This window comes from Giraffa tippelskirchi, chromosome 11, assembly GCF_054371585.1.
Source record: "Giraffa tippelskirchi isolate mGirTip1 chromosome 11, T2T-mGirTip1v1.2.pri, whole genome shotgun sequence".
In the NCBI taxonomy this organism is placed as follows: domain Eukaryota; kingdom Metazoa; phylum Chordata; class Mammalia; order Artiodactyla; family Giraffidae; genus Giraffa; species Giraffa tippelskirchi.
The window spans coordinates 90782748-90809882 of NC_137285.1; the positions used below are offsets into that span (position 1 = coordinate 90782748).

General features: G+C 38.6%; 1 protein-coding gene across 32 annotated transcripts in view; it reads left to right on the plus strand.

Moving 5' to 3' along the window:
* Positions 1-26416, plus strand: part of MTMR2 (myotubularin related protein 2) — a 103803-nt gene extending 77387 nt beyond the window's left edge. For 26 of the 32 annotated variants that reach the window (XM_081545409.1, XM_081545410.1, XM_081545428.1 and 23 more), the window contains 8 exons: positions 3968-4117; positions 4862-5050; positions 13035-13220; positions 16063-16269; positions 19364-19456; positions 22217-22330; positions 24135-24311; positions 25025-26416. In XM_081545409.1, the coding sequence (XP_081401535.1) occupies positions 3968-4117; positions 4862-5050; positions 13035-13220; positions 16063-16269; positions 19364-19456; positions 22217-22330; positions 24135-24311; positions 25025-25186 (1278 nt within the window). In that variant the 3' untranslated portion in view covers positions 25187-26416. The remainder of the gene's footprint in view (positions 1-3967; positions 4118-4861; positions 5051-13034; positions 13221-16062; positions 16270-19363; positions 19457-22216; positions 22331-24134; positions 24312-25024) is intronic. The other 6 variants (XM_081545429.1, XM_081545420.1, XM_081545418.1 and 3 more) reach the window with 4 other exon arrangements.
* The last annotated feature ends 719 nt before the right edge of the window (positions 26417-27135 follow it).

The following is a 27135-nucleotide window of genomic DNA, read 5'->3' on the forward strand; positions in this document are numbered from 1 at the left end:
AGTGAGCCAACTTTTCTGGCACTTTTGGAAGAAAAAAAATCCTAAAAATTGGTCATTGATTGGATGAGTTAAAGATGGCATTCAGGTTTCTTGGTTCTAGACCATTCAGGTATGACCGAAATCAAATCCCTTACGATTATACAGTGGAAGTGAGAAATAGATTTAAGGGACTAGATCTGATAGACAGAGTGCCTGGTGAACGATGGACAGTGATTTGTGACATTGTACAGGAGGCAGGGATCAAGACCATCCCCAAGAAAAATGCAAAAAAAAAAATGGCTGTCTGAGGAGGCCTTACAGACAGCTGAGAAAAGAAGAGAAGCAAAAAGCAAAGGAGAAAAGGAAAGATAGACCCATATGAATGCAGAGTTCCAAAGAATAACAAGGAGAGATAAGAAAGCCTTCCTCAGTGATCAGTACAAAGAAGTAGAGGAAAACAATAGAATGGGAAAGACTAGAGATCTCTTCAAGAAAATTAGAGACACCAAGGGACCATTTCATGCAAAGATGGGCTCAATAAAGGACAAAAATGGCATGGACCTAACGGAAGCAGAAGATACTAAGAAGATGTAGCAAGAATACACAGAAGAACTGTACAAAAAAGATCTTCACAACCCAGATAATCACAATAGTGTGATCACTCACCTAGAGCCAGACCTCCTGGAATGTGAAGTGAACTGGGCCTTAGGAAGCATCACTACGAACAAAGCTAGTGGAGGTGATGGAATTCCAGTTGAGCTGTTTCAAATCCTAAAGGATGATGCTGTGAAAGTGCTGCACTCAATATGCCAGCAAATTTGGAAAACTCAGCAGTGGCCACAGAACTGGAAAAGGTCAGTTTTCATCCCAGTCCCAAAAAAAGGCAATGCCAAAGAATGCTCAAACTACCACACAATTGCACTCATCTCACACGCTAGTAAAGTAATGCTTAAAATTTTCCAAGCCAGGCTTCAGCAATACGTGAACCGTGAACTTCCAGATGTTCAAACTGGTTTTAGAAAAGGCAGAGGAACCAGAGATCAAATTGCCAACATCAGGTGAATCGTCGAAAAAGCAAAAGAGTTCCAAAAAAACATCTACTTCTGCTTTATTGACTATGCCAAAGCCTTTGACTGTGTGGATCACAATAAACTGTGGAAAATTCTGAAAGAGATGGGAATACCAGATCACCTGACCTGCCTCTTGAGAAATCTGTATGCAAGTCAGGAAGCAACAGAACTGGACATGGAACAACAGACTGGTTCCAAATAGGAAAAGGAGTATGTCAAGGCTGTATATTGTCACCCTGCTTATTTAACTTATATGCAGAGTACATCATGAGAAACGCTGGGCTGGATGAAGCACACGCTGGAATCAAGATTGCTGGGAGAAATATCAATAACCTCAGATACGCAGATGATACCACCCTCATGGCAGAAAGTGAAGAAGAACTAAAGAGCCTCTTGATGAATGTGAAAGAGGAAAATGAAAAAGTTGGCTTAAAACTCAACATTCAGAAAATGAAGATCATGGCATCCAGTCCCGTCACTTCATGGTAAATAGATGGGGAAACAGTGTCAGACTTTATTTTTTGGAGCTCCAAAATCACTGCAGATGGTGAGTGCAGCCATAAGATTAAGACGCTTAGTCCTTGGAATAAAAGCTGTGACCAACCGAGACAGCATATTAAAAAGCAGAGACATTACTTTGCCAACAAAGGCCCATCTAGTCTAAGGTCTGTCTAGTATTAGATTTTTCCAGTAGTCATGTATGGGTGTGAGAGTTGGACTATAAAGAAAGCTGAGCACCAAAGAATTGATGCGTTTGGACTGTGGTATTGGAGAAGACTCTTGAGAGTCCCTTGGACTGCAAGGAGATCCAACCAGTCCATCATAAAGGAGATCAGTCCTGAATATTCATTGGAAGAACTGATGTTTAAGCTGAAACTCCAATACTTTGGCCACCTGATGCGAAGAGCTAACTCATTTGAAAAGACCCTGATGCTAGGAAAGATTGAGGGTAGGAAGAGAAGGGGACGACAGAGGATGAGATGGTTTGATGGCATCACCAACTCAGTGAACATGATTTTGAGTAAGCTCCAGGAGTTGGTGATGGACAGGGAGGCTGGCGTGCTCCAGTCCATGGGGTCACAGAGAGTTGGACACGACTGAGTGACTGAACTGAAGTTTCTTGATTGAGCACTTCCTCTATAAATTCACCAGTTAATTGTAGATTTTTTTTTTTTATTATTGCATGTAAATACATTTTAAGCATCTCTAATTAAACCTTTCTTTTATTTCTGAAAATAAGTTCAGATTTTACCTGGACATAAAGTTGAGGAAGGCAAGAGGGAAGGAGTGATGTAGATCATAGGTAGCAAGTTGGGGCCAGGCTAAATAAATGGGGTAAATAGTACGTAAGGCACCGATGATAAAATGGCTAGTGTGAATGGAAGCTCTGTTGATAATATTTACCACATAATTACTGGGAAGGAATTTTGCCTTCTCTTTGATTAAAGTTTAATTAGTTTAGTTTTTCCTTTTGACTGCGCTGCGCCTTTGTCCCTGGGCTCGGGCTGCTTCCTCCTTGCTGTTCCTTCTCCTCCTGCGGAGCTGGGGCCCCAGGCGCGGGCCTCTCTGCCGGGGCACGCTGGCCCTGGAACACGCAGGTTCGAGCACAGGCTCAGTAATTGTGGCACCTGGGCTTAGTTGCCATGTGCCATATGTGATCTTCCTGGACCAGGGAGAGAACCCCTGTCTCCTGCGTTGGCAGGTATTCTCATCCACTGTGCCACCAGGGAAGTCCTCCCTTTGTTAATTTTAGTATCTTCTTGGGTGTTTGGCAACAGCTTGAGAAATATCCCTTTGGAGGAGAGTACCTCCTGCACTTGGATTTCAGGTTTTTATAACAATTTTGTGAATCAGGATAGTGAAATTTTTCTTGAGGCACAATGTATTTTATGATAAAAAGGATAGGTTTAGAATTTGCATGGAATTTTTTACTACCTTTAGTCAAGTTATAAGCTGTGCCACAATTTCTTCATCTCTACAGTGACATTAATGAAACCTGAATACAGTAAAGTGTGTGTGTGTGTGTGCGTGCTCGCACGTGCATGTGTAGGCATAGTGCCTGCAGATAGTAAATGCTCAATAAATGTATGTATATATATATATTTATTGTAATTTGGTTTCTTTCAATTCTTTTTCTGTTTATTGTGAGTTGTCAGAGGGAATAGAATTAAAAATAAATGTATTTTCTTAATTCTAACCATTTACTGTAATGGCTTTTATCTTCTATACTAATGGAGGATGGAAATTTTAAAGTGTCTTATTAAGTAGTTGTATATGTGAAGTAGTATACTAGTTATAAATACAACAAACCTTTAAGTACCAAAAGTTTAATAATTGATGTGTATTAAAAAAATGTTTGTTTCTCTTGCTTCCTTTTCTTTTGAGGGGGGGTGCTTTGCCTTCTGTTACTTGCTTGTTTTTCTTATGTGTTTTACATTAGCGACATTAATACTGTAAAATTCACTTTATGTATATAAGTGATAAATATGTGCATAGCATCCTAGTGGGTGCTTAGTGCCTGCTCTCAGACACTTCTTTGTGTAGATGGATGACAGCAAAGTCAGTCACCCAGTCAAACTATATGAGACTGTTCTTTTTAAAGACAAGAACATTTTTATTTTTAGTCTTACTGTTTCCTTTGTTTTTGTTTGATAGGTTTAGGACAGACCCAGCACTCAGTCAGTATTTAATGACATAATAAATCTGTTAACATAAAACTGAGTGCCAAAATGAACACAGATTTTCTGTTAGAAGGTCTCATCCTAAAAGCCTGATAACCATAGGCAGACAATAACTATTCCAAGAACTTAAGAGATGGATAGTGTAGTTTAAGAGAAGTTGAGTAGGAGGCTTCTGTTCTAATGTTTTCAGATATTTCTCTTAGGCAGTGATTTGTCTTATGTTTATTTCATATGTAGGGAATTCCGAATGAAAGCTGGAGAATAACAAAGATAAATGAACGATATGAGCTCTGTGATACCTACCCTGCCCTCTTGGTTGTTCCAGCAAATATCCCTGATGAAGAGTTGAAGAGAGTGGCTTCCTTCAGATCGCGGGGCCGTATCCCAGTAAGTGTGAAGCTGTGCTGAAGCTTCCCCCTTGCTTTTGTGCTCCATATAATGCAGAGGATAATGAATGGGGGAGTGGATGCAGAATAAAAATAGCTACAGCAGTGGGTTGTCTGTGGGGCTATTAGGGAATGAGTTATTGAGTAAAATTAAAACCAGAGGAAAGACTTAGACTAAAGAGGTTTCTGGAGAGTTTGAAATGGATATAAGACAGCTGCTCAGCATTGCGTGGCTCTTAACTTGAAATCAAAGTTGGCTCTGGTATTATTCACTATTTCTTTATCTTATACAGTTGGTCATAGTGATAAATGCTCTCTTCCTTTAAATCCTAGAATGAAGAAAACCATACAAATTTGTGATGAATTTCTGTATTCTGGAAAGATAAGCTCTAATAATTTTAGGTACAAAAATTTGTAGACTCTGAACACTATAGTTGGGCATTTTTGCTGAACTTTAAAAGTGGGGTTTACTTAGCCCCCGTTTAATGTATTTTTTCCTAGAGACAACACTTTTAATTAATGACTCTTCTAAATCAATATCTTATTAACTAATAAGACCAAGTTTTCCACATGCCAGAGTTGACTTGAAAGAAAAATGATGATTTTTCATAGCAGCCTCATACTTCCTTTCATGAGTCGGCTTTGAATCCAGTTAGAAAGCAGAGTCTTACTGAGTAATGTTTTGGGGAAGAACTATAAATAGAGAAGCATGTCAAAGAGTGTGTTGCCATTTTCCCCCATTAAGGTTTTGTCATGGATTCATCCTGAAAGTCAAGCCACAATCACTCGGTGTAGCCAGCCGATGGTGGGGGTGAGTGGGAAGCGAAGCAAAGAAGATGAAAAATACCTTCAAGCCATTATGGACTCCAACGCCCAATCTCATAAAATCTTTATATTCGACGCCCGGCCAAGTGTTAATGCCGTTGCCAATAAGGTGAGATCCTCTTTCAGTAATTAAGGTTATAGTTACAGTTTTATGAGTTTGGCAGGAGGTAGTTCAGTGGTAAAGAATCCGCCTGCAATGCGGGAGACCCTGGTTTGATCCCTGGGTCGGGAAGACCCCCTGGAGTAGGAAGTGGCAACGTGCTCCAGTATTCTTGCTTGGAGAATTCTGTGGACAGAGGAGCCTGGAGGGTTACAAGCCGTGGGGCCACAGCGAGTTGGACGTGACTGAGCGCGCACAGACGTGCACAGTGGAGTAGGACGAGTCTAGGCTTTTCATGCGCTGAGAAATAGATCTGATCCCGGCTCTTCCGCTTGACAGTATAACGTCAAAATGTATTTTTAATTTTATATTGGAGTGTGGTTGATTAACAATGTTGTTTCAGGTGTACAGCAGAGTGACTCAGTTATACATGTATCTTTTCTTTTTCAAATTCTTATTCCTGTATAGGTTATTACAGAATATTAATCAGAATTCCCTGTGCTTGTTGGTCCTTATTGGTTTTCTGTTTTGAAAATAGCAGTGTGTACATGTCGATCCCATTTACTTTTAATCTTTTTAGTAACTTTAATTGGCTTATTTGTAAAATGAGAGTCATAAAAACTAACAGTTGTTTTAGGGGCAAAATTCACCTGATAAACTGTTGTTTTAGGAGCAAAACTCTCCCTTCTCCAAACTGGGCACCGAACTTGTGAGCTTAGACTGAAGCCTGCAGGGCACCCTTGTAGGAATCATGCAGAGCGCTCAGTGACCAGTGCTGCCCTCTCCTGGCAGGTCTCTGCCTGTACAAGCTAGTCACACTGAGGACTGGCAGTCAGTTGAAGCAGTGGTCCTGATTTCTGCTACAGAATAAATATTAGCATTGTGGAAATAGAAATTCTGGTCCACTTGGCCAAATCTACTACCAGAGAAGAAAAGAGAAGAGACACAGTTTAGCTTTAAAAAATTGCCTCACAGATAAGCCAAAGAATAAAACCCAAATGGCCCCCCTCCAAAACTAAAACACCCCAAATTCTATAACTATGTATATATGTGTGTAATCATATATTTAAGACAGAACAGGATAATTGCAACTTCCTTTTTTAATTGATGCTATTTCTTTCTATGCCAATAAATATTCATCTGTAACATTATTTTAATTGTATGATAACTAGTAACACCAATTGTTTTTGGATATTTAGGTTCTTATTTTTTTCATTCTTTTTTTGCTATTACAAACAATGCTGGGATGATCATCCTTTAATTAAATTATGGAGCATGTACTTAATTATTTCTATCCTGTTTAGTGTTTTAAGGACACTTTGAATTTCAGGTATTCTCTGTTAAACTGTAAATATTTCCCCTTAAAGGCGAAACAAGATAGTATACATATGAAACTGGTTTCCCAGGGACTGTTGTATATTTTTCCAATAATTATTTATATCATGAGTTAGCAGGAATGAGACTTATTATCTGGGATGGGGGACTTCCCTGGTGGTCCAGTGGCTAAGACTCCATGCAGGAGTCTTATGCAGGGAATACTGTCCTAGTCCTGGTCAGGGGACAAGATCCCACGTGCCGCACTAAGACCTGGTACGGCCAAATAAATAAATAAAATATGTTTTAAAAAAAAGATGTTACCTAGGATGGGAGGTGTATAAGGCAGAAAAGGGGGTAGGCAAAATGTTATATTCCTTGTAAAATGATTCCCACATGTATTTCACTGTGGAAATCTCTTTTTTAATAAAGACTGGTATATTTTATGTATTGGGGCATTTTTCTGGTCATGAAATATGTAATAGACAACAAAAATCTAGGAAGGGATAGGCAAAATAAAGGAATAAAAATCACCTATAATTACTGATCTTTGATATCTTTTCTCCCACTGTTTTTTCTATGCATTTATATATTGATTATTTTGTTTCATTGTTTTTCCTTTTTATAAAAATTATTTCTTTCCAATAAATGTTCTTGAGAAATACTTTAATAGTACTCATCATACAGCTCTGTCATTGTTTACTTAATCATTCTTCTATACTAGGTGTTTAACATTTAGTATTTTACATATAACTAAAATAAGTTATACCTTTTGTGGACATTGTTGTTCCCTAGCTATACCATTACTATATCCTAATTTAAAATAGCCATATTTTTTAAAGTTTTGGTATATATTGCCAGTATTCTTCAGGAAAGTTAGTTTAACAGCTAGATATCTTTTTTCCTGCTATTTTATTGAGATATAGTTTACATATAAAAGTATATAAGTTTAAGGGTATATAGCATATTGATTTGAAATATATATATATTGTGAAATGATCACTACAGTAAGCTTAGTTAACATCCTTCACCTCACATAGTTATGATGTCTTTTTCCTTGTGATGAAAATTTTTTAAATTTACTCTCTTAGCAACTTCCAAATATATAATATAGTGTTGTTGACCAGAGTCATCACATTGTACATTATATCCCCACAACTTACTTATCTTTTAACTGGAAGTTTGTACCTTTTGACCACCTTCACCCAACACCCATCTGCCCCATCTCCCTTTTAAAATTTGCAAAAGTTATACATCTTTGTTGCAACAAATATTTTTTATCTTCATGGTAAGAATATTTTTTAGAGCAGTGTGAATATGTGTGAAACAGCAGTGTGTGAAACAGTGTGTGAAATGTGTGAAACAGTGTGAATATGTGTGAAACAGCAGTGAGTGTGTGTGAAACCGTGTGAACAGTGTGACTGTCACAACTTCTTTTGCAGCCATGAGCCCTATCAAGAATTAAAGCTTTATTCTCCACTAAGCCTTCTGTGTGCGCCCTGCCCCAATCACATTTGCCTTATACCCCTGCTAAAGGTAACCACTGTCCTAACTTTTATGGTAGTCATCTTCTTACATTCCTTAGTCTGTTGTTACTGAGGTATACACATCACTGGTCTCTGTAGTTCAGCCTCGCCTTGTTAAGATTGTGTTTGTAAGTCTTTTAAGTCTCTCTTCGTCTGCGGTCGTCCCCTTGCGCTTCCCTCCCTGACCCCCTCCTTCTCTCCAGTATATTTTACTGTGGACTTTCCCACAGTCCAGACTTTGCCGATTGTGTTATGGTATAGTTCTTCTGTCCTCTGAATTTCCTCCACGTGAATTCAGAGGTTTATTCAGATTCAGGTTCAACTCCCTTGGCAAAGCTGTAGGGGATACATCAGGGGGCACATAATTTGCAGCTGATTCTTCTTTCTGGGATATTAGCAGCTGCTCAGGCCCAGTGCCGAGGTCTGTTACTTTAGCGGGGTTGCCAAATGGTGATGCTCTTACGTTCATAATTTTCATTTCAGCTGTTAGTTGAACTCTTTCTATAAAGAAGCACTTTCTCTTATCTAAATTGTGGTTAATCAGCAGTTCAGTTCATAAAAGAAAGCCAGGGTAAATATTTGATTCTTTTTCCTTATTTATCAGTTTTCCCAATAATAAATTTACTCCCTATCATCCCATGAGAATGACTAATTTTTTAAGTGTCATTATGAATGCATGGGGCTTCCCAGGTGGCACAGTGGTAAAGAACCTGCCTGCTAGTGCAGGAGGCACAAGAGACTCAGGTTCATTCTCTGGGTCAGGAAGATCTCCTAGAGCCAGAAATGGCAACCCACTCCAGTATTCTTGCCTGGAGAATCCCATAGACAGAGGAGTCTGGTGTGCTGTAGTCCATGGGATCACAAAGAATTGGACACAACTAAGCACATATTGTATTTGTATGTAGTCAGCAATTTCTAGTTCATTGCAGATAGTATTAAAATTTTTTTCCACTTTCGATCAAAAGGAGACTTTTCAAGTTACCTCCCGAGTGTGTTTGGCACAACCATAGTAATCTTTAGGCTTCCCTGGTGGCTCATTGATAAAGAATCTGCCTGCAATGCAGGAGACGTGGACTTGATCCCTGGGTCGGGAAGATCCCCTAGAGGAGGGCATGGCAACCCACTCCAGTATTCTTGCCTGGAGAATCCCATGGACAGAGGAGCCTAACGGGCTACAATCCATGGGGTCACAAAGAGTCAGACACGACTGAAGCGACTGAGCCCACACACATAGTAATCTTTGCTGTCTGGTATGATAAGATACACTAGAGTCATCAGGAAACCTTGTACATTTCCTGCCCTAGACTTGGGATAGCCATTTCCCTGAGAAGTTCTGGTTTCTGTTAGTAGGAGATGGTATTTGAAACCATAACTTGGTGCTAAGGATACTTATTTGCTGCTGGACTGGTTCAATTTCTGAGTCTTTTCTGAATAGACTGGATAGAGCTAGGAAATGTTAATATATTTTTAAAGATAAAGTACTTCATGAGTTCATACTGGTGCTTTCAGTTTAAATTCAGTGTTAGAGTTTTTACACGTGTGCATGCATATGTATGTCTGACTGTTTACGACCCTATGGACCGTGGCCTGCCAGGCGGCTCTGTCCCTGGGAGTCTCTAGGTAAGAATTCTGGAGTGGATTGCCATGCCCTTCTCCAGGGGATCTTCCCGACACCCCATCTCTTATGTCACCTACATTGGCAGGCAGGTTCTTACGTAACTTCTTCAAAATTACATGTGTAACTCCTTCCTTCCCCACCAGGAATGCTGATTCTCAAAGTCAGAGGGAATGATAAGATTTGTTATGTTATATAATTATTCACTTGCTTTATCCTACCATGCTGCTAGATTAACAGTGTTACTAGTATCCTCAGTACATTTACGGAAACATTTTTTTGGACTTGCTCCCGTTGTAAAATACATGTGTTGTATTTACACTGTCAGAGTAGGTAGTCTTTACACTCCCTTCTGTACACTTACTCTCCCTTTTACCTCTGACTTCTACAGGTAGCTGTATCTTGTGCACACAACCAGTTCTTACGTGGAAGTCTTTCCAGTCTTTTTCTTTTGTCTGAAGTTGTTTTCTTGTAAATATTTCAGCAGAGCTGATAGAAACAATATTCTGAGTATTCACCTGCTGATAGCAGCTTATGAGGGACTTCCCAAGTGGCGCAGCAGTAAAGAATCTGCCTGTCAGTACGGGAGGTGCAAGAGACGTGGGTTCGATGCCTGGTTGGGAAAGATCACCTGGAGTAGGAAATGGCAACCCACTCCAGTGTTGTTGCCTGGAAATTCTGTGGACAGAGAAGTCTGGTGGGTTGCAGTCCATGGGGTCTCAGAGAGCTGGACACGCTGAGCGTGGACACAGGGGCCGGGGGAGTGGCTTATGCTCCTTAAGTTTATATTGGTTTTCCTGGGCATAAAATTCTTGGTTGGCATTTGATTTTCTTGAATGTCTTAAATATATTGCCCTTTTTTTTTGTCATAAAGTTTCAAAGTCTGATGGTAAACTAAATTTCTTTCTGAGTCACAGTTTTTTACTTTGATGTGCAAAGAATTTTGTCTTTTTTTTTCTTTGAAGTCCAGTTATTTTGTCAGAATATGTCTTCATGCTGTGTGTTTTTGGTTTATATTATCAGGTATGCATGTGTGCTGTTTTGATTGGAAATTTCAATAAAAATCATCATGACTGTTTTCTTTAATCATAGTTCTTAGTATTTATTTCATTTCCTTGTTTTGGCTTTCTTCCTCAGGACTGCTGTTACTCCTGGGTTGTCTCTTCTTTGCCTCTCTTCATCACTTGTCGCTTTCTCTTGAATCTTTTTTATGTCTTTGTAATTCTATTTTGGTTTTATATTTTACTTTTCACTGTCTGTTTCTTTTAATTTAATATCCACTGTATTTGTTTGCTCTTGAGTTTCTTCTAATTTGGTCTTTATTTCTAATTTGTTTCCAAGTTCTTTCACGTAATCTGTGAGTTTCTCTAGTAACTCATCTGTTAGAATGGACAGAACCCGTGTTGGTTTCAGCTGCACCTCTTAGATTGATCTGTTCTTTCCTGTAGTTCTGGAGGAAGAGAGCTAAAACCAGGAAGCAGAAGAATAAAAACTGTAAGACTCTCTTGTGATTCTCCTGTTCTCTAGCCCCTCTTGTATGCATTGCTTCCTTCTGCATTTCCTTGTACACTCACTGATCACGCTGAGGTCTTGTGACTGTTGGTGGTTTGGGCTTTGATGGAATGCTCTGTCCCCTCGTTCTGTCTTCAGGGATTGTTTTGTGTCTTCGGTTTTACTATCTAGTTGCTCTGTTTTTAAATAATTCCAGTTGTATTGAAATATAATTCACATAAAGTGCATTCTTAAAGTATGTATTTCAGTGTTTTTAAAAGCTATACGACAGCATTTAGCGTCCTCATCGAGTTGTGCGAGCCTTGGTTCCAGAGCCTTTCCTGCTGTCTGTTCTGTGACCGGCTCTGTGTGGCTGCAGTGCTGCCGTGTTTCTAGGCTTTGCTGTAGCGCAGTTGAGTGTCCCTCTGCCCATGATGTGAGCTGCCCGCTCTCCAGAATAATCCTTGTACAGGGACCTAATGAAACGCTGTTAACTCTGTACTTGTGCGCATCTTGACTCTAAACCACTTCCCACACTGTCAGTGTCAGAAAGGAAACTTGAACGTCTATTCTTCACTAATTTGTTGCTGGTTAAGAGGTAAGTTTTATTGTTTTCAAAAATGTGGCATCTGGTCCCATCACTTCATGGCAGATAGATGGGGAAACAGTGGAAACAGTGTCAGACTTTATTTTTGGGGGCTCCAAAATCACTGCTGATGGTGATTGCAGCCATGAAATTAAAAGATGCTTACTTCTTGGAAGGAAGGTTATGACCAACCTAGATAGCATATTTAAAAGCAGAGACATTACTTTGCCAACAAAGGTCCGTCTAGTCAAGGCTATGGTTTTTCCAGTAGTCATGTATGGATATGAGAGTTGGACGGTGAAGAAAGCTGAGCGCTGCAGAATTGATGCTTTTGAACTGTGGTGTTGGAGAAGACTCTTGAGAGTCCCTTGGACTGCAAGGAGATCCAACCAGTCCATCCTAAAGGAGATCAGTCCTGGGTGTTCATTGGAAGGACTGATGTTGGAGCTGAAACTCTAATACTCTGACCACCTCATGTGAAGAGTTGATTCATTGGAAAAGACCCTAATGCTGGGAAGGATTGGGGGCAGGAGGAGAAGGGGGGATGACAGAGGATGAGATGGTTGGATGGCATCACCAACTTGATGGACATGGGTTTGGATGGACTCCGGGAGTTGGTGATGGACAGGGAGGCCTGGCATGCTGCGGTTCATGGGGTCGCAAAGAGTCGGACACGACTGAGCGACTGAACTGAACTGACTGACACTGACTGTTTCAGTATCTTCTGATTTTTTTTCATTAGTGCTCAAAGAGGCGTGATTTTATACCTGAGATAAGAGGCATATTTTATCCGAAAGGCAAAAGAATATTTTATTCATAAAACAGAGAAAGATTCATCCCAGAAAAATGTGGTTCTTCTTTCTAGCTGTAGCTTACTGTGAACACCAAGTATTTCTCATTCTATAGATGTAGATTTACCTCTTTGAAAATAGTGATAATATTATTCTATAGTACTCTGTGCTTTTATATTTGTTTTGGTTTTTTATTTAATAATAATTGTGCAGTTACCCTAGAAGTCAGTCACCACGATTGCAAAGCACTTTGCAAATATTAAGATGAAGGGAAGAAAAGCGTGGGTCAGGTGTAAACTAGACAGATGTCCCTGCACGTGGAGCTTCAGTCTTCTGTTTGAAATTATGTTTGGGTAGGACTTGCGATATGGATAGTAAAATTAATAGTGCTTCAAGTACCTTCCTATATGTTATCACATATAATTTTTATAACAGCAACAAGAGGAAGTCAGGGTGAGTATGTATATTCTTGTTTTATGAGGAACATGTGGGACAGCGTGGTTGTGTTAAGTTGCCCTGAGCCAGCCACATTTTCCCATGGAGTTTTCCTGTCCATCAGGGACATGTATCAGCTTTGATGCTTTTGGGTAGCTTATGGCACTCTTTCAAGGATGTCGTCATACAATGGATATGCATTCATTTTTTATTTCCTGTGATGTTATTTTTCCAGGCAAAAGGTGGAGGTTATGAAAGTGAAGATGCCTATCAAAATGCAGAGCTAGTTTTTCTAGATATCCACAATATCCATGTTATGAGAGAATCTTTACGAAAACTTAAGGAGATTGTGTACCCCAACATTGAGGAGACCCACTGGTTGTCTAACTTGGAATCTACTCACTGGCTGGAACATATTAAGGTGGGTGTATGTTACTATTTCTTTAAACTGTTAGAGACTTTGATCAAACAAGGACTTTCTCTGCGCTCTTGTGTGTTGGCTCTTACAATTGAAATCAAGATGAAAGTACCTTTCTAAACAGTGAAAAATGGATAACTACTTTGTTAATTAGAACTACTTTTAAGTTTTGGAGCTTGAATGAATTAGGTTTCTGTATTATGCATTTGGTTCTGTTGTACTTCTTTTTTCCCCTCTCTTTCCCATCATATCTGAATCTGCCCATCCTTCAGTTCCCGGTTCACTTCTTTGATAAAGTCTTCCCAGATAGAATTCATTTCCATTTTCTCTGAGCTTTTCATTTTACTTTTCTTTCCAGCTAATCAGATGCTCCCATGTATTTGATTTAATTACTTTTATGTGTCAATTAATGTAGATTGCTAATTCATGGAGAGTAGAACAGGATAAATCATACTTCTTCTTTGTCTCCACAGGAGCCAGGGTAGCACTATATGATGTAAATAAATCACCCAATAAATAATTGTTACATAGCTTTTGAAAACCATTCTGGTCAGGCACATGAGGTGAAGAAGTTAAATGAAGGAGATTGTGTGAACCTCAGCTTGCCTAAACATAACGTTTGAAGCACCAAACATTATTTCAGTTAATATAATTATAAATATTTTCAGATAGGTCTGAATTTCAGTAACATAGCTTACCAAAATATAGATCTCTATATAATATATGAGCACATATATTAATATTAGGAAATAAATGGAAATAGGATTTTTCATGTTAAGAAAGAGTAGATTATACTCACATTAAAAGCTCTAAAATTAAGAAAAATTGAAGGCTAAATTGATCTCTTGAGAATTATAAACTATTTTGATCATTGTTTCTCTTCTAGAAACAGAAGCTTGAATGTAGCAAAGTACATGAACATTCTTCTGTTAGAGAGCGTGGTCATGGGGACCATCTATTACATTGTATGACGTGTAAATAGAAAACCATAAGACTTGATTCGGAACTGACATTCACTGCAGCATTCTGTAGATTACAGGTCATTTTTTAGCAGGTACAACCTTCTCTCCAAAAAACTGGCTGTAACAGAAACACATTTCCTTTGAAGAGATACAGTTGTGCCTGGACCACCTTCTCCTTCTTCAGTCTTCACACCTGCAAGGCTTACCCGCTGACTTGCTTTAGATCCCTGCTCAAACATCAACTTCTCAAAGATGCCTTTGCTAACCACTCCATATGCAGTGACAGTTCTGCCTGCACTCCCTCGTCCTGGATGGTACTTGTTCACTTGTTTCCCTCTGACACACTGTTTCTGTCTGTCTTTCCTTGCATCTGCCCAGCCTCACCTGAGTACAGTATAAACCTCATTACGGCAGCGCTTTGTCCTGTTTGCGGCTCTGTAGTTGCAGCACCTTGAGCGGTGCCTACCGCGTGGTGGGGGCTCTGTAACTGTTCACCTTTTAAGAGAGTGATGGGTGAAGATGACCGCTCTGGAGAACTCTCCGTTGTTGTCTTAGCTTTCCAGCTGTTCTAACCCTTTAGGTCAGTAATGAGTAATTTTGCGTGTGTGTTTGAATTAGGTGCTTCTGTGTGTTAGTTCACTCAGTCATGTCCGGCTCTGTGATCCCACAGACTGTAGCCGGCCAGGCTCCTCTGTCTGTGGGATATCCCAGACAAGGATACTGGAGTGGGTTACCATTTCCTTCTTCAGAGGATCTTCCGGACCCAGAGATCAGACCCGCATCTGTGGTGTCTTCTGCATTGGCAGGTGGATTCTTTACCACTGTGCCATCTGGGAAGCCTCATATTTGAATTATAGGTGGAAGTTATTTAAAAGAGTGAGTTAGGATTAATGGGGACCAGGCTTTTTTTTTTTTTAATGCTCACAGATAACTCTGATGCATAGACAGGATTGAGATTGCTTCAGAGTACCTCACTTCCGAAATATGCCTACAATTATGATTAAAAGGAGGTCGTCATGAGATTGTCCAAGCCTAGTGTAGCATATCTTTTCTTTCACTCTTATCTATGTTTGTGTAGTCATGCTGTTCTTAAAGTATGATTGGGCTATTGCAGAGAAGAGGGGGGCTCTGTTGTTCAGTTTAAAGGATATTACACTGTGTGTTTCTCTTTAGGTTACATCTAATTCTGTCTAGTTTTAACTCAAGATCAACTTCAGAGAAGGTAAATTATTTTGCAGAGAGAGCCTGCATATTTTGAAAAAATACCTGAAGTTATTTTAGATACCAGTTAAATTGACGTGATAATACATTGGTCCGATGAGAATTTTTCATTCATACCAATATGTAAAAATCAGCTTTCTCTAAAATTTCGTGCTTTGCTTGCTGTGTGGTATAAAAACAAGAGAGTAAATGCTACAGAAACTGTAGAATATTTTATAATATTCAACTTAACTGCTTTCATATTTATTCTGATTTGGTTAAGTATCACTGTTTTAAGTAACGTAAGAATTCAGTTGGTATATTATTTTTACTTATATGGATGATGTTGTAATATTTGAAGATTCTTAGAAATAGATCTCTTTGGAACTTTATCCTTCTTTCTTATTAGTCATACTCTTGATTTGTTTAGAACCCAAAGTTACCTTTCATTTGGATATTTCACTGTGTGGGTTAATAGGAGTCTTCATTTTTGAGATTTTTCAGTTTTGAAAGCAAAGCGTCAATACCTTCCACCATTCACAAAAATTCCTTTTAAGAAAGGACTGATGTTCTCTTCTCCACCTGTTTTTGAGATAGTCATCTCTGAACAAAACTAGTACAAATTTTGAGGAAGAAAGCATTTAATTTTTTTAAAAAATTCATTGAAAAAATCCTTTTCTCAGCTTATTCTTGCAGGGGCTCTCAGGATTGCTGACAGGGTGGAGTCAGGAAAGACGTCTGTGGTGGTGCACTGCAGCGATGGCTGGGACCGCACGGCCCAGCTGACTTCCCTGGCCATGCTCATGCTGGATGGGTACTACCGCACCATCCGAGGCTTTGAAGTCCTGGTGGAGAAAGAGTGGCTGAGCTTCGGACATCGATTTCAGCTTGTGAGTGAAGAAACTTGACTCAGGGTATCACACGTGTATCTCGCACAAGGCGTGTGAAGATCATATCTTTTATTCGCTTGATATTCACGTAAGACTGACCCTTTGTTCTAATGGGGTAAACTGCTCAAGAGAAACTTGTCAGATTATTTAGAGGATCCTGGAGGCGAGAGTTAAGATTCTCAGAGGCCTTGAAGCCTCCGAGAGTGTGATTTTTGGGAGCATTTTCCTAGGTTAGCTGAAAGACTTTCTGAAATAGGTTTGCCCAGATGCTGTCTCTAATGTTAGCTGTTAGTATCCACTAGCAGTGTTTATTTAAAAAAAACCTTGCCAGAAATGGACATTTAAAGGTAGTCTGCTATTTTAAATTTGAACTGTTAAATAAAATTGGTCATCTGGAGTACCTATTCACATGGCTTATATTTTTCAACTCTCTATAAAATGTACTTACCATGATAAGACCATTAAAAGAGTGAAGTTTCAGTCATCCGGTGCTGCACATGTTCATATAAGTGTAACCAAAATCATAAACATTTCAGACTGTTTGAAGCTGCAGTGGATTCCTAAATTGCTGGCTCTGACTACCTACTCCATTTTCCCCCTCCTGATTGTTATCTGAAAGCAGGATTTGACAAAGCACATCTGATTCAGAGGGTATGTGCACATGTTTAATATAGGGTAATGATTCTCAAGCTTTTTGATTTCTGGACCTCTTTCCATTTTTAGCAATTATTGATGACCCCAAAGAACTTTGTTTATATCAGTATTTTCCATGTTAGAAATTAAATTTTTAAAATGTATGTATTATTTAAGGAAATAATCTATTTTCTCAGTCCATTTGGACTGCTGTTTTTCTCAGTTTTGACAGCTGGAAGTCCAAGTTCAGAGTGCCAGCATGGTAGGATTCTGGTGAAGGCCCTCTTCCAGATTACAGCCTGCCAACCTTCACTGTTGTCTTCAGTGGTGGAAGAGGGCTGGGGAGCTCTTTGGGGCCTGTCCTTTTGATAAGAGCACTGATGTCATTCATGAGGTTTCCACCCTCATGACCGTGGTAGCTCTATCAAATTGGACATTTGATTTTCAACATGTGAATTTTGGGGGACACAAACATTCAACCCATAGTCCTGTTATATATTAGCATAACATTTTAAAGAAAAGTAACTAGCATAATATGTTAGGCAAACATGAAGTTTTATGAAAAGAGTGGTATTATTCTACATTTTTTACAAGTTTCTTTAGTATCTGGCTTAATAGAAGGTAAATTTCTTATCTACTTCTGCATTCAGTTTGTTGCAATATGTTCTATTGATTGAAGATATGAGGAAAATTTGACCACATGCAGATATATAGGTTGAAAAAAAGGGTGTTTTAATTTTTTCCAGGGAATTGTGGATAGTTTTCTTTGCTGCTGTGCCAAAACTTGACAAATGGCAGTTTCTCAGTGATTATTTGTAATGTGGAATGTAAAACTAGCTTGATGAGTTTTTTGGTGTTTGTTCTATTAAATTCCGTTGGTATGTCTTGCACTTTGAATAAACAGATCTTTTACCTGTGCATGATTTTGTAATATCATGTGTTGGTAATTGGGAAGATACTGGCTTACTGATTTTCACAGCCCCTCCAGTCTTAATGCATTTCATTATATATCATAAAATCACATGTATTAATACTACTACTAATTTTATCAGAATAGTCTTTTAAGTATTACCAAACTCATTGTGGCAGGTAAAATTTTCCCTCAAATTTAACTTTCACTCAACAGCTTGAATTTCATCATTGGTAACAAATACTGTCCATTGTTTTCCTTGAAGTGACACATTCACTTTTGTACATTTTCAAAAAAGATATCTGCAAGATATTCAGGTCTTAATAATCATAATTCATATATCAATTGTTCTTTTAAGATAAAATAATGTTCCGTGAAAAAGCTGTGTTTCCTACATTCTACTAAAGTCTGCAACAGAAGCATGCTATGTGTATTTCCCATTTTGTTACATAGGATACTTAAAAAATTATACTCCAAGGTGGAGATTTATCAATTTTTACTGCTTCACCAGGGACAATGGCTTAAGAGATTGGCTTTTCTTCTTTCATTTAACTGCAAGTGTTTGGCAGGGCAAACATAATAACTATAGTATAGCTCGACTCCAATGCCTTGTTTCCTGATTTCCTCCTAAGTTACCAACAGTTTTCTTCCTTCACCACCTTTACACCATTTGGAGGAGGGCATGGCAACCCACTCCAGTATTCTTGCCTGGAGAATCCCCATAGATATAGGAGCCTAGCAGGCTGCAGTCCATGGGGGTGCAAAGAATCGGACACGACTGAGCAGCTGAGCATGGTGCAGTGCAGGTGTCAACCCACTGAAACAGGCGTGTTTAGTAATGTTATGAGAGCGTGTCTTAGTAATGTTATGAGAATAGTTTTGAACTTGCAGACCTCTCCCACTGCTGGAAGTCTGGATCCCTCTTTTAGAATCGCTGCCTTGGGGTATAGGGTAGGTGTTTATCTCAGTCATCTGGAGCAGAGGTCCTCAGGAGAAAAAAGATTAAGAAAGTAGGTGAGTGCATGCTTGAGGGGAGATATCAGGCATTTTTTAAAAGTTTTCAGAGGTTTGTGCTAATGTGATTCTTTTTGAAAGACCGCCTGGAGCTCCAATGCAGCAGGTCCCCCTCATGCCCTGGCCAAGGTGTTAAAGGAGAGCTATGCTTCCTGGAGCTATTGTACAAGGAACTGTTAATATTCAGGGCATAGTAAATCTTCAGAACAAAAATCTGGGCTCTAAGGTCTGACTGCTTCTGTCTCCCATTGTCAGCTTTTTAGGATCTAAGCTTCATTTGTTAAACAGACTAGTAATTCCTGTTACAAGTGTCTCCCGCCAGGAAATAATTGGACAGGTTGCAGATTGAAATGCTAATAGACATTGCTTCTTGGTGGAATTTGGTGATTTCTGTTTTCCTTGCAGTACTCTTTCAAAAAGATTTCCTGAATTTTTAAAATATTGAGCAAATGTTACTTTTCTTGAAAAATAAACTTACTTTCATCAAAAGGTGAAAAATCCTACAAAGCTCATATAATATTTCACTCTTTGCTTCAGAGAGTTGGCCATGGAGATAAGAACCATGCAGATGCAGACAGATCACCTGTTTTTCTTCAGTTTATTGACTGTGTCTGGCAGATGACAAGACAGGTAATTTATCTGGGATATCCATTCTTACATCTCTCTTTTAAGCTATCCAGTCAGAGTTGGGTTTGGTCACTGACTATCTTACATTTCATGTAAAGTGGAAGTTCTTAGAAGTTTTCTAGATACTAGAAGTATTACTATCACATTAAATTATTTAATCTTTGTAATTTATGTTAACTAATGGTAATATATTCACTCAAAAATTCATTTATACATTGCTAAAGGTAGTAAAGAAATGAAATAGGCAAGGTAACTCAAAATGAAATCCTATTTTAGGCAATTTTGATGGAAAAACATGTTTAGATGGAAATTATGGCAACATATATACGAAATAGATTCAGTTTTTTTGTTTTTAGGTATGGAGCGAGAGATTATGTGCTTTAGAGCTATCAACATTCTAGAAAATGATTTGAAATATTACCGTGAATAGGTTTAGTGTTTTGGAAAGATACAAGAGGAGATTGAAAAACTCCTGATTTATTATGGGATAACTTTACTAATGAGGCAAAGAGTTCATGTCTTAAAAATGTTTAACTCATGATAAGTAATCTGAGAACCCAAAAGTTAGGTACAGCTCAGTGGTATATCAGGAGTTTTATTAGACCTCAACCACTAGGAGCCTGGTTGGTTTTTTGTTGGACTGCCATAGGAACTTGCTGGCTCTGCTTGGCATAAGCATTATATTTCAGCTTCAATAAAATATTCTTTACTTCATGAAGAGAAAAATGAAATAGGACTTTTTTTTTTAATCTTTTGGCTGTACCTCTGTATTGGCAGTGTGGAGTCTTACCCACTGGACTGCCAGGGAAGTCCGGACCCACTTTTAACTAGTACCATATTCTATTTTAAGATAGTATTTGACAGTGTTGGGAAAAATCAAATATGCCTTATCAGGGAACTACAAAAGGTGTCGCTGATGGTTAAGTGTACTGCTTTCCAGGGAGAATATCTTGAAAGGAGCAACTCTTGGTTCTGGTATATTTGTTAGAAAAACAAAATAGATACTTCTTCTTAGTAATTGTGTTAACTTTTTATATGCCATACATCTAAAAGCAGTTTAACTCTTGATTTTGAGCGTAAGTTGCTAAGTAATGTTAAATCTTATTTCACTGATAGAACTTAAAATACACTATATATGTATAAATAAAAATATATATATTTTGTTATAAAAGTGTCTATAATAAATACACTTTATTATACATGTATGCTTATATTTTTCTTTGGTATTTTCCTCCTGACCATGTAAGATAGTAATAATGTTTGTTGGCAGTCATCAGTTTTATAAATAATTGAATGTTTGTGCAGACTTAAATAGCAAATTTATCAAAAGGACCAGTTGTGTTACAATTAGCCAGATCCTGTGTCTCCTCCTGCCCCCATCATCATCTCTCACTGCTGGGATCAGGAAGCATGATGAAGGGCCCTTCAGATTTTAAACATATAAGGAGAACAAAATATTCCTTCTCTGCTCAGGATTTTAAAAACAATAGCAACGCCTAATGTTCTATTTAAATAATGCTATTTTAGTTGCATTTGTGAGGAAATCCCACTAATTAAGCTGTTTTCTCATAACTGAGCTAATAGTTTTGCCAAGAAGATGAAAGGCTAATCATAGGCTTAACTCCTTTGAATTGCTATGTAATGAGGTAGGGTGCATTCATGGTTGGCTAATAAATAAGCTGTTTAAGAGTAACAGTACAGGAGATGGGATTTATTCTGTAAATGAATGGATGGAATTTGACAAAGTTTTTTATGATTAATTGGCTTTATGTTGGCATGTGCTTTACCACCTGCTTCATTTGCTTCAAAACCACAAAAATTATTATTCAAGAGTAAATTATTTAAGAAGATAAATTTGCCTTGTTATCCTGCTTGTAAATTTAGGAAATTTGAAGGCAAAGTTGTTTTCACTCTTGTCCCTTTTGTGTGCAGTTTATGCTGTTTTCATCCACTGTTGGGTAGGGATCATTCTAAGAAGAACTTGGCACCAGGATTTATTTACTAAACCACAATCCAAATATTCATGGAATTCCTTTTCACAGTTCTGTAGATGGTGCAGTCTTACATAGAAGCTTTCAAATAATTCTTGAAACAGTAAATGGTTAGGATGGATTATACTAAATCCCTTACCTTCCTGGGATCTGTAATTGGTCCTTCATAAATTACCCCCAAATTGTGTTGTTTGTGTAAGACATTCAGTCAAACACCTGTCCCAGTTGGAGAGAGTGAGTTTTCTCTTTTAAGAAGGGCTGCCAAAGTACTGGATTATAAGATATCATGGTTTGAGTGCATGTTCCTTGAAAAGATGAGTAAGATTGGCTTTTAAATGAGCCGCACCTCTTCCTTTTCTTGAGACATTGATGTTTTTTGTGTAATTCCTAAAAGCTATGTTATTGAAAATTTAAAAGAAAAATCTTACTATGTTGCTTATGGTCATTCTTGGCAGAGAAAGACAAGTCAGATCAGCCTCAGGTTGAGGGTTAACTGATATAAATGGACAGGAGAACAGCAAGGTCAGAGCATTCAGATTCTCACTGTACAAGAGAAGGAGACACTAGGAGAAATTATCTCAGCAAAGGGATAGTTTTGAACAGAAAACCAAGAAAATATTAATAATACCATAACAGCTTAGAAATATATAGCCTTTGAATACTGTTTAGCCTAATTTTAAAAAATTTTACAAAGCGCCCACCAATGTACAGGGATGAACATGCTTGGGAAACTGTCCTAATTATTTTGTGTGTTTTGATGTTTGATTTGCAGTTTCCTACAGCGTTTGAATTCAATGAATATTTTCTCATTACCATTTTGGACCACCTGTATAGCTGTCTATTTGGAACATTCCTCTGTAACAGTGAACAGCAGAGAAGCAAAGAGGTAACACACAATCCCAGCCCGTCCCGCCTCTGTTTGTATATACACGCTTTGTCTACTGAGTGCAGCCTGGGATGGCTTTCAGCTGTTCTTTTGGATGATGCCTTTGGCCGTGTTCTTTTATGTGCTGTAATAGGCTCACTTCTTTCCACACATCTGAGCTTGATCTGCCTTAAAGCACCTCTGTCCTGAAGATGGGTAGGAGGCAGCGTCTGCTGAAGGAAACTGAAGTATGTGGTGTCTTAGCGCTCATGTACCTGTTACCATGCTTCCTGCAAGATGGAAGTCCATCAAAAGCAGTTGCAGCAAGATATAATTAGCAAAAAATACACATTTGAATGAATGCACAGCTCAGTTCCCAAATACATTCTCATACATACGAACCATTTTAGTTTTTTTTTTTAATTGTAAAATAATAGCATAAAACATTCAAACACTGAAAAGAGATTAAGTAGAAAGTTAAATTTGTTACCCCACATGCCCAGAGAACCATTTTTCAGTGGTTGGTATTATTTATAAGAAATGTATTAACAATTACATTTCAAGTTTTACTTCTGTGTTCCTCAGAACATATCTGCCTTATCTATGAAGTTCTAAATTATCCTGATTAGTGTCTCCCTTTGCTTCAATTTTCATTCTAAAAAATGTGACTCTCAAATAGTTTCTTCATGCTTTTCTGTAAAGCCTAGTGGCAAAGAATGCTTGCTCTGGAGCCAGGCTGTCTGGGTTCAAATCTTGGATCTTTTACTTTGTGAAGTTGCGCAAGTTAATTTCAGCTTCTGTAAAGCAGGGATAATAGTACTTAACTTATGTACTTAATGGTGCTTACTATTGTGAGGATTAAATAAAATAAACCATACAAAACACTGTGATAATGGTCATGTATTAAGTGCTTCCTAGACTAGAAGTTCCTTAAAGATAGATGTTAAATTTTTAAAATCACCCATACATGTTCACTATCTAGCATGCAGTAACTATTTCTATGCACACAAGCCAATCAAGAATTTATTGAATGTTAGATAATCAGTGGATAACTTCCAAAGAGACTTTCAGTTTTTGAGAGCCTCAAGTAGGATTTACTATATCTTAAAAAAAAAAAAAAGAAATGTTTTTAAAACTGAGCTATAATTTGTATTCCACAACATTCACTTTTAAAGTGTATAATTTAGTGATTTTCAGCATATCTAGAGTTGTATAGTCATCACCACCATTAATTTAAGAACATTGGAAAGAAACCTCATGCCTGTTAGTAGTTACTACCTACCCATTGCCCTCTCCTCTCAGACCCTAGCAGACATTATAATCTCTGTTGGTTTGCCTCTTCCAGACATTTCATATAAATGGAACCACTCGGGGTGTGGTCTTTGTGTCTGGCTTCTTTCAATTAGCATAATGTTTTCAAGGTTCAATTTTTAGCATGTATCATTATTTCAATTCCTTTTTATTAGTGAATGATATTCTGTTTTATCATTACGTTACGTTTCGTCCACCTGTCAGATGATGGACTTGGATTGTTTCTACGTTTTGGTCATTATGACTGATTGCCACTTTCAGCATTGTGTTTTCACTTGTCTTGGATGTATATCTGAGTGGAATTGCTGGTGTGGTAACTCTGTTTACCTTTTTGGGGAACTGCACTGTTTTCCACTGCTCTCTAATTTTAATCGAAGTGGTGCTATTGCCAAAGTGTCTGAGTTCTCTCCCTTTAAAACAGTTTAAATGATCACAAATGCTTTTTTACAAATTTCATCTAAAGTACAATTAGCTTGTGTAGTGGAGAACCTTAACCTATTTTTCCTTCTTATAGAATCTTCCCAGGAGGACTGTGTCACTGTGGTCTTATGTAAATAGCCAGCTGGAGGACTTCACTAATCCCCTCTACGGGAGCTATTCCAATCATGTCCTTTACCCAGTAGCCAGCATGCGCCACCTAGAGCTCTGGGTGGGATATTACGTAAGGTGGAACCCCCGGATGAAGCCCCAGGTATATGCCCTGCAATATCCAGTGAGAGGTTTTATCCATGCAGTTGTATGAATTACTTTTGTCCCCTTTAAACTGGCTAGAAAAGTTATCTGTGCATATTTAACATTTCCATTTTTTCCTGTTAGCAGTTACAGTGGGATAGTAGAAAAAGCACTGCGGTAGGGATGAGTAGTGCCCTGACTCTTCTCACGACTTGCTTTTTGGCCTTGTACAAATCACTTCTGCTCTTTCTCTTCTTCTCTCCTCCGTCAGATGAGGCTGCTGGGCTGGATAACTTCTAGAGGTTGGGGAAAATGGCTTTAGGGGAGTTAAAAGCCTCACCAAATTCTAGTCCTTTTTTTAAAACGTTACAGAATATTTGCTGCCCAGAACTGTTTAAAGGACTTAAAGTCTGCAACTAAATGACAGGAAATCTTTAAGTATTGGTTTTTACATTATGTTGTTACTTAATTATTTGTTGTATTTGGCCAAGCACCAGTTTCAGGGTGTTCTGTGGAAACACCTGGGGAGACCAGGGAGGCCAGTGAAAGAGCTGCGGGTCAGTGGGTTCGTTGAAGTTAATTTTCACTGATGTTCGGGAAAGGTGGGCATGGTCCCACAGCTGAAAGCACACACTGAACATTTAGGGACGAAGCTGAATCCCAGAATGATTTGACTTCGGGTTTGTTCCAGGTTGCTAAGTTAAGTAATTTTATGGTGTATTGCTCTCGTAGGAGCCCATTCACAACAGATATAAAGAACTTCTCGCTAAACGGGCAGAGCTTCAGAAGAAAGTAGAGGAGCTCCAGAGAGAGATTTCCAACCGATCAACCTCATCATCAGAGAGAGCCGGCTCTCCGGCACAGTGCATCACGCCCGTGCAGACGGTCGTGTGAGAGGGCTGCCAGAGGGGCAGTCACCGGGAACTCTGATGCCAGTGGCAGCTTCATGAGGAGGAGGGCTTCTGAACACAGAACCGTCTGTGAGAGAACTTCGGTCACTTTATTTATTTCAGATCTCTCTAGGATGAGTTCAGAGCTGTAGCATTGCAGGCGGTGTGAGTGAAATAACCTCACGTGTAATTACATGATTACAACACTAATCTAAGTCGCCCAAAGAATATTAAAATGCTTGAATCCTGGCTCCACAGTGGGAACAAGTTTCTGATTTTTCAAAGGAAAACAGTCTCAGAAGTTTTGGTGTCCGCTAAAATCCAGACACAAACCGCTTGAGAACAGCACTTCTTGGTGGACGAGCACTCACTGCACAGAGGCGGAGCGTCAGCCTTCAAACCAGTCCCGACATCCCGTGGACTTGGACACAGTGGGCCCCGTGTAGATAAGTCAGGATGGCCTGATGCTCCTTTCTCAGCATCATGGGTTTTTCTTTTTTGTAGTAAGTAATTTACTTTTACCATTTAAAACCCATGTTCTTCATATGTAATAGGGTATATGATATTGAGGATATTATGATGTAGTCATAGTTGAAAATTATTGCCGTCATTATTTATGTGCTTAATTTAAGATATATTTGGTAGCTATTCCAAAACGATGCCTTACAGGTGTGCTTGGGAGGAGACTGCAGAGGAGGAAGTGGTAGCCGGCCAGGATTTCAAAGAATTCCACATCCTTCAGATCAGTTACTGGAAACATCATGAAACATATTTTAAAAACTCATTATCTGCCCTATTTGATCTTATTTACTTTTTTGTGTGTGTTTGGACACAGAAGTTAATTGGTGAGTTTTGAGGCTCTATTTAAAAGTTCAGTAGGATTGACGTTTTTATGAAGTCTGTATAAAGAGCATATGAAGAGAAGTACTGTGCTCAAATTTTACATGAAATATTTTACTGCTACTTTCCTTTGCAAATTCTGTAATTCCAGCAAATGATTAAGTCTACCAAAGAACTTATTGCATGTAAAGATGTATTACAGTCTCCATGCCAGTAAAGGAAATCCTGCTTCACTTTTTGCCTGCTACAGTGAGAGTCTAGCGCTGATCCAAACACTCAGCTCCCTGCTGTCTGTTTTACTCTGTATAAGAGCCATATGTTATGTACTGTAACACAGAGGAGCTTCTTGTCCCTTGGGTCTTTAATTAAAAGAAAATTTCAACTGACTTTCAAACTTTGTCCTTGTTCTGAGTTGTCATTTGCAGAAATGTTATTTGAATTTTTTTTTTTTTTTTGAGGAAAGAGTGTTTCATAGCAGCTGCTTTAAGAGAAATGTTCTGTTTGAACTGATAAGGAATTCCCTGCTGGTCTGGTGGTTAGGACTGTGCACTTCCACTGCAGCGGGCATAGGTTCCATCCCTGGCTGGGGAACCAAGGTCCTGCATGCTGCAGCCAAAAAAAAAGATATGTACAATTTGAACCGATAAATAATACTCAAAAATAGCATTTTTGTACTCGTTAACTCAGTAGACTGAACCTGTGCCCTGCTCTTGATTTTGCAATGAGTAAGTATAATTTCTGTTATTAATATATCCAGTATTAGCAATAAAGGACAGAAATGGTATGGACCTAACAGAAGCAGAAAATTTTCAAAAGAGAGAGCAAAAATACATGGAAAAACTATACAAAAAAGGTCTTAATGACCGGGATAACCACAGTGGTGTGATCACTCACCTAGAGCCAGACACCCTGGAGTGTGAAGTCAAGTGGGCCTTAGGAAGCATTACTACAACAAAGGTAGTGGAAGAGATGGAATTCTAGCTGAGCTCTTTAATATCCTTAAAGATGATGCTGTTAAAGTTCTGCACTCAATCTGTGAGCAAATCTGGAAAACTCAGCACTGGCCACAGGACTAGAAAAGGTCAATTTTCATTCCATCCCAAAGAAGGGCAG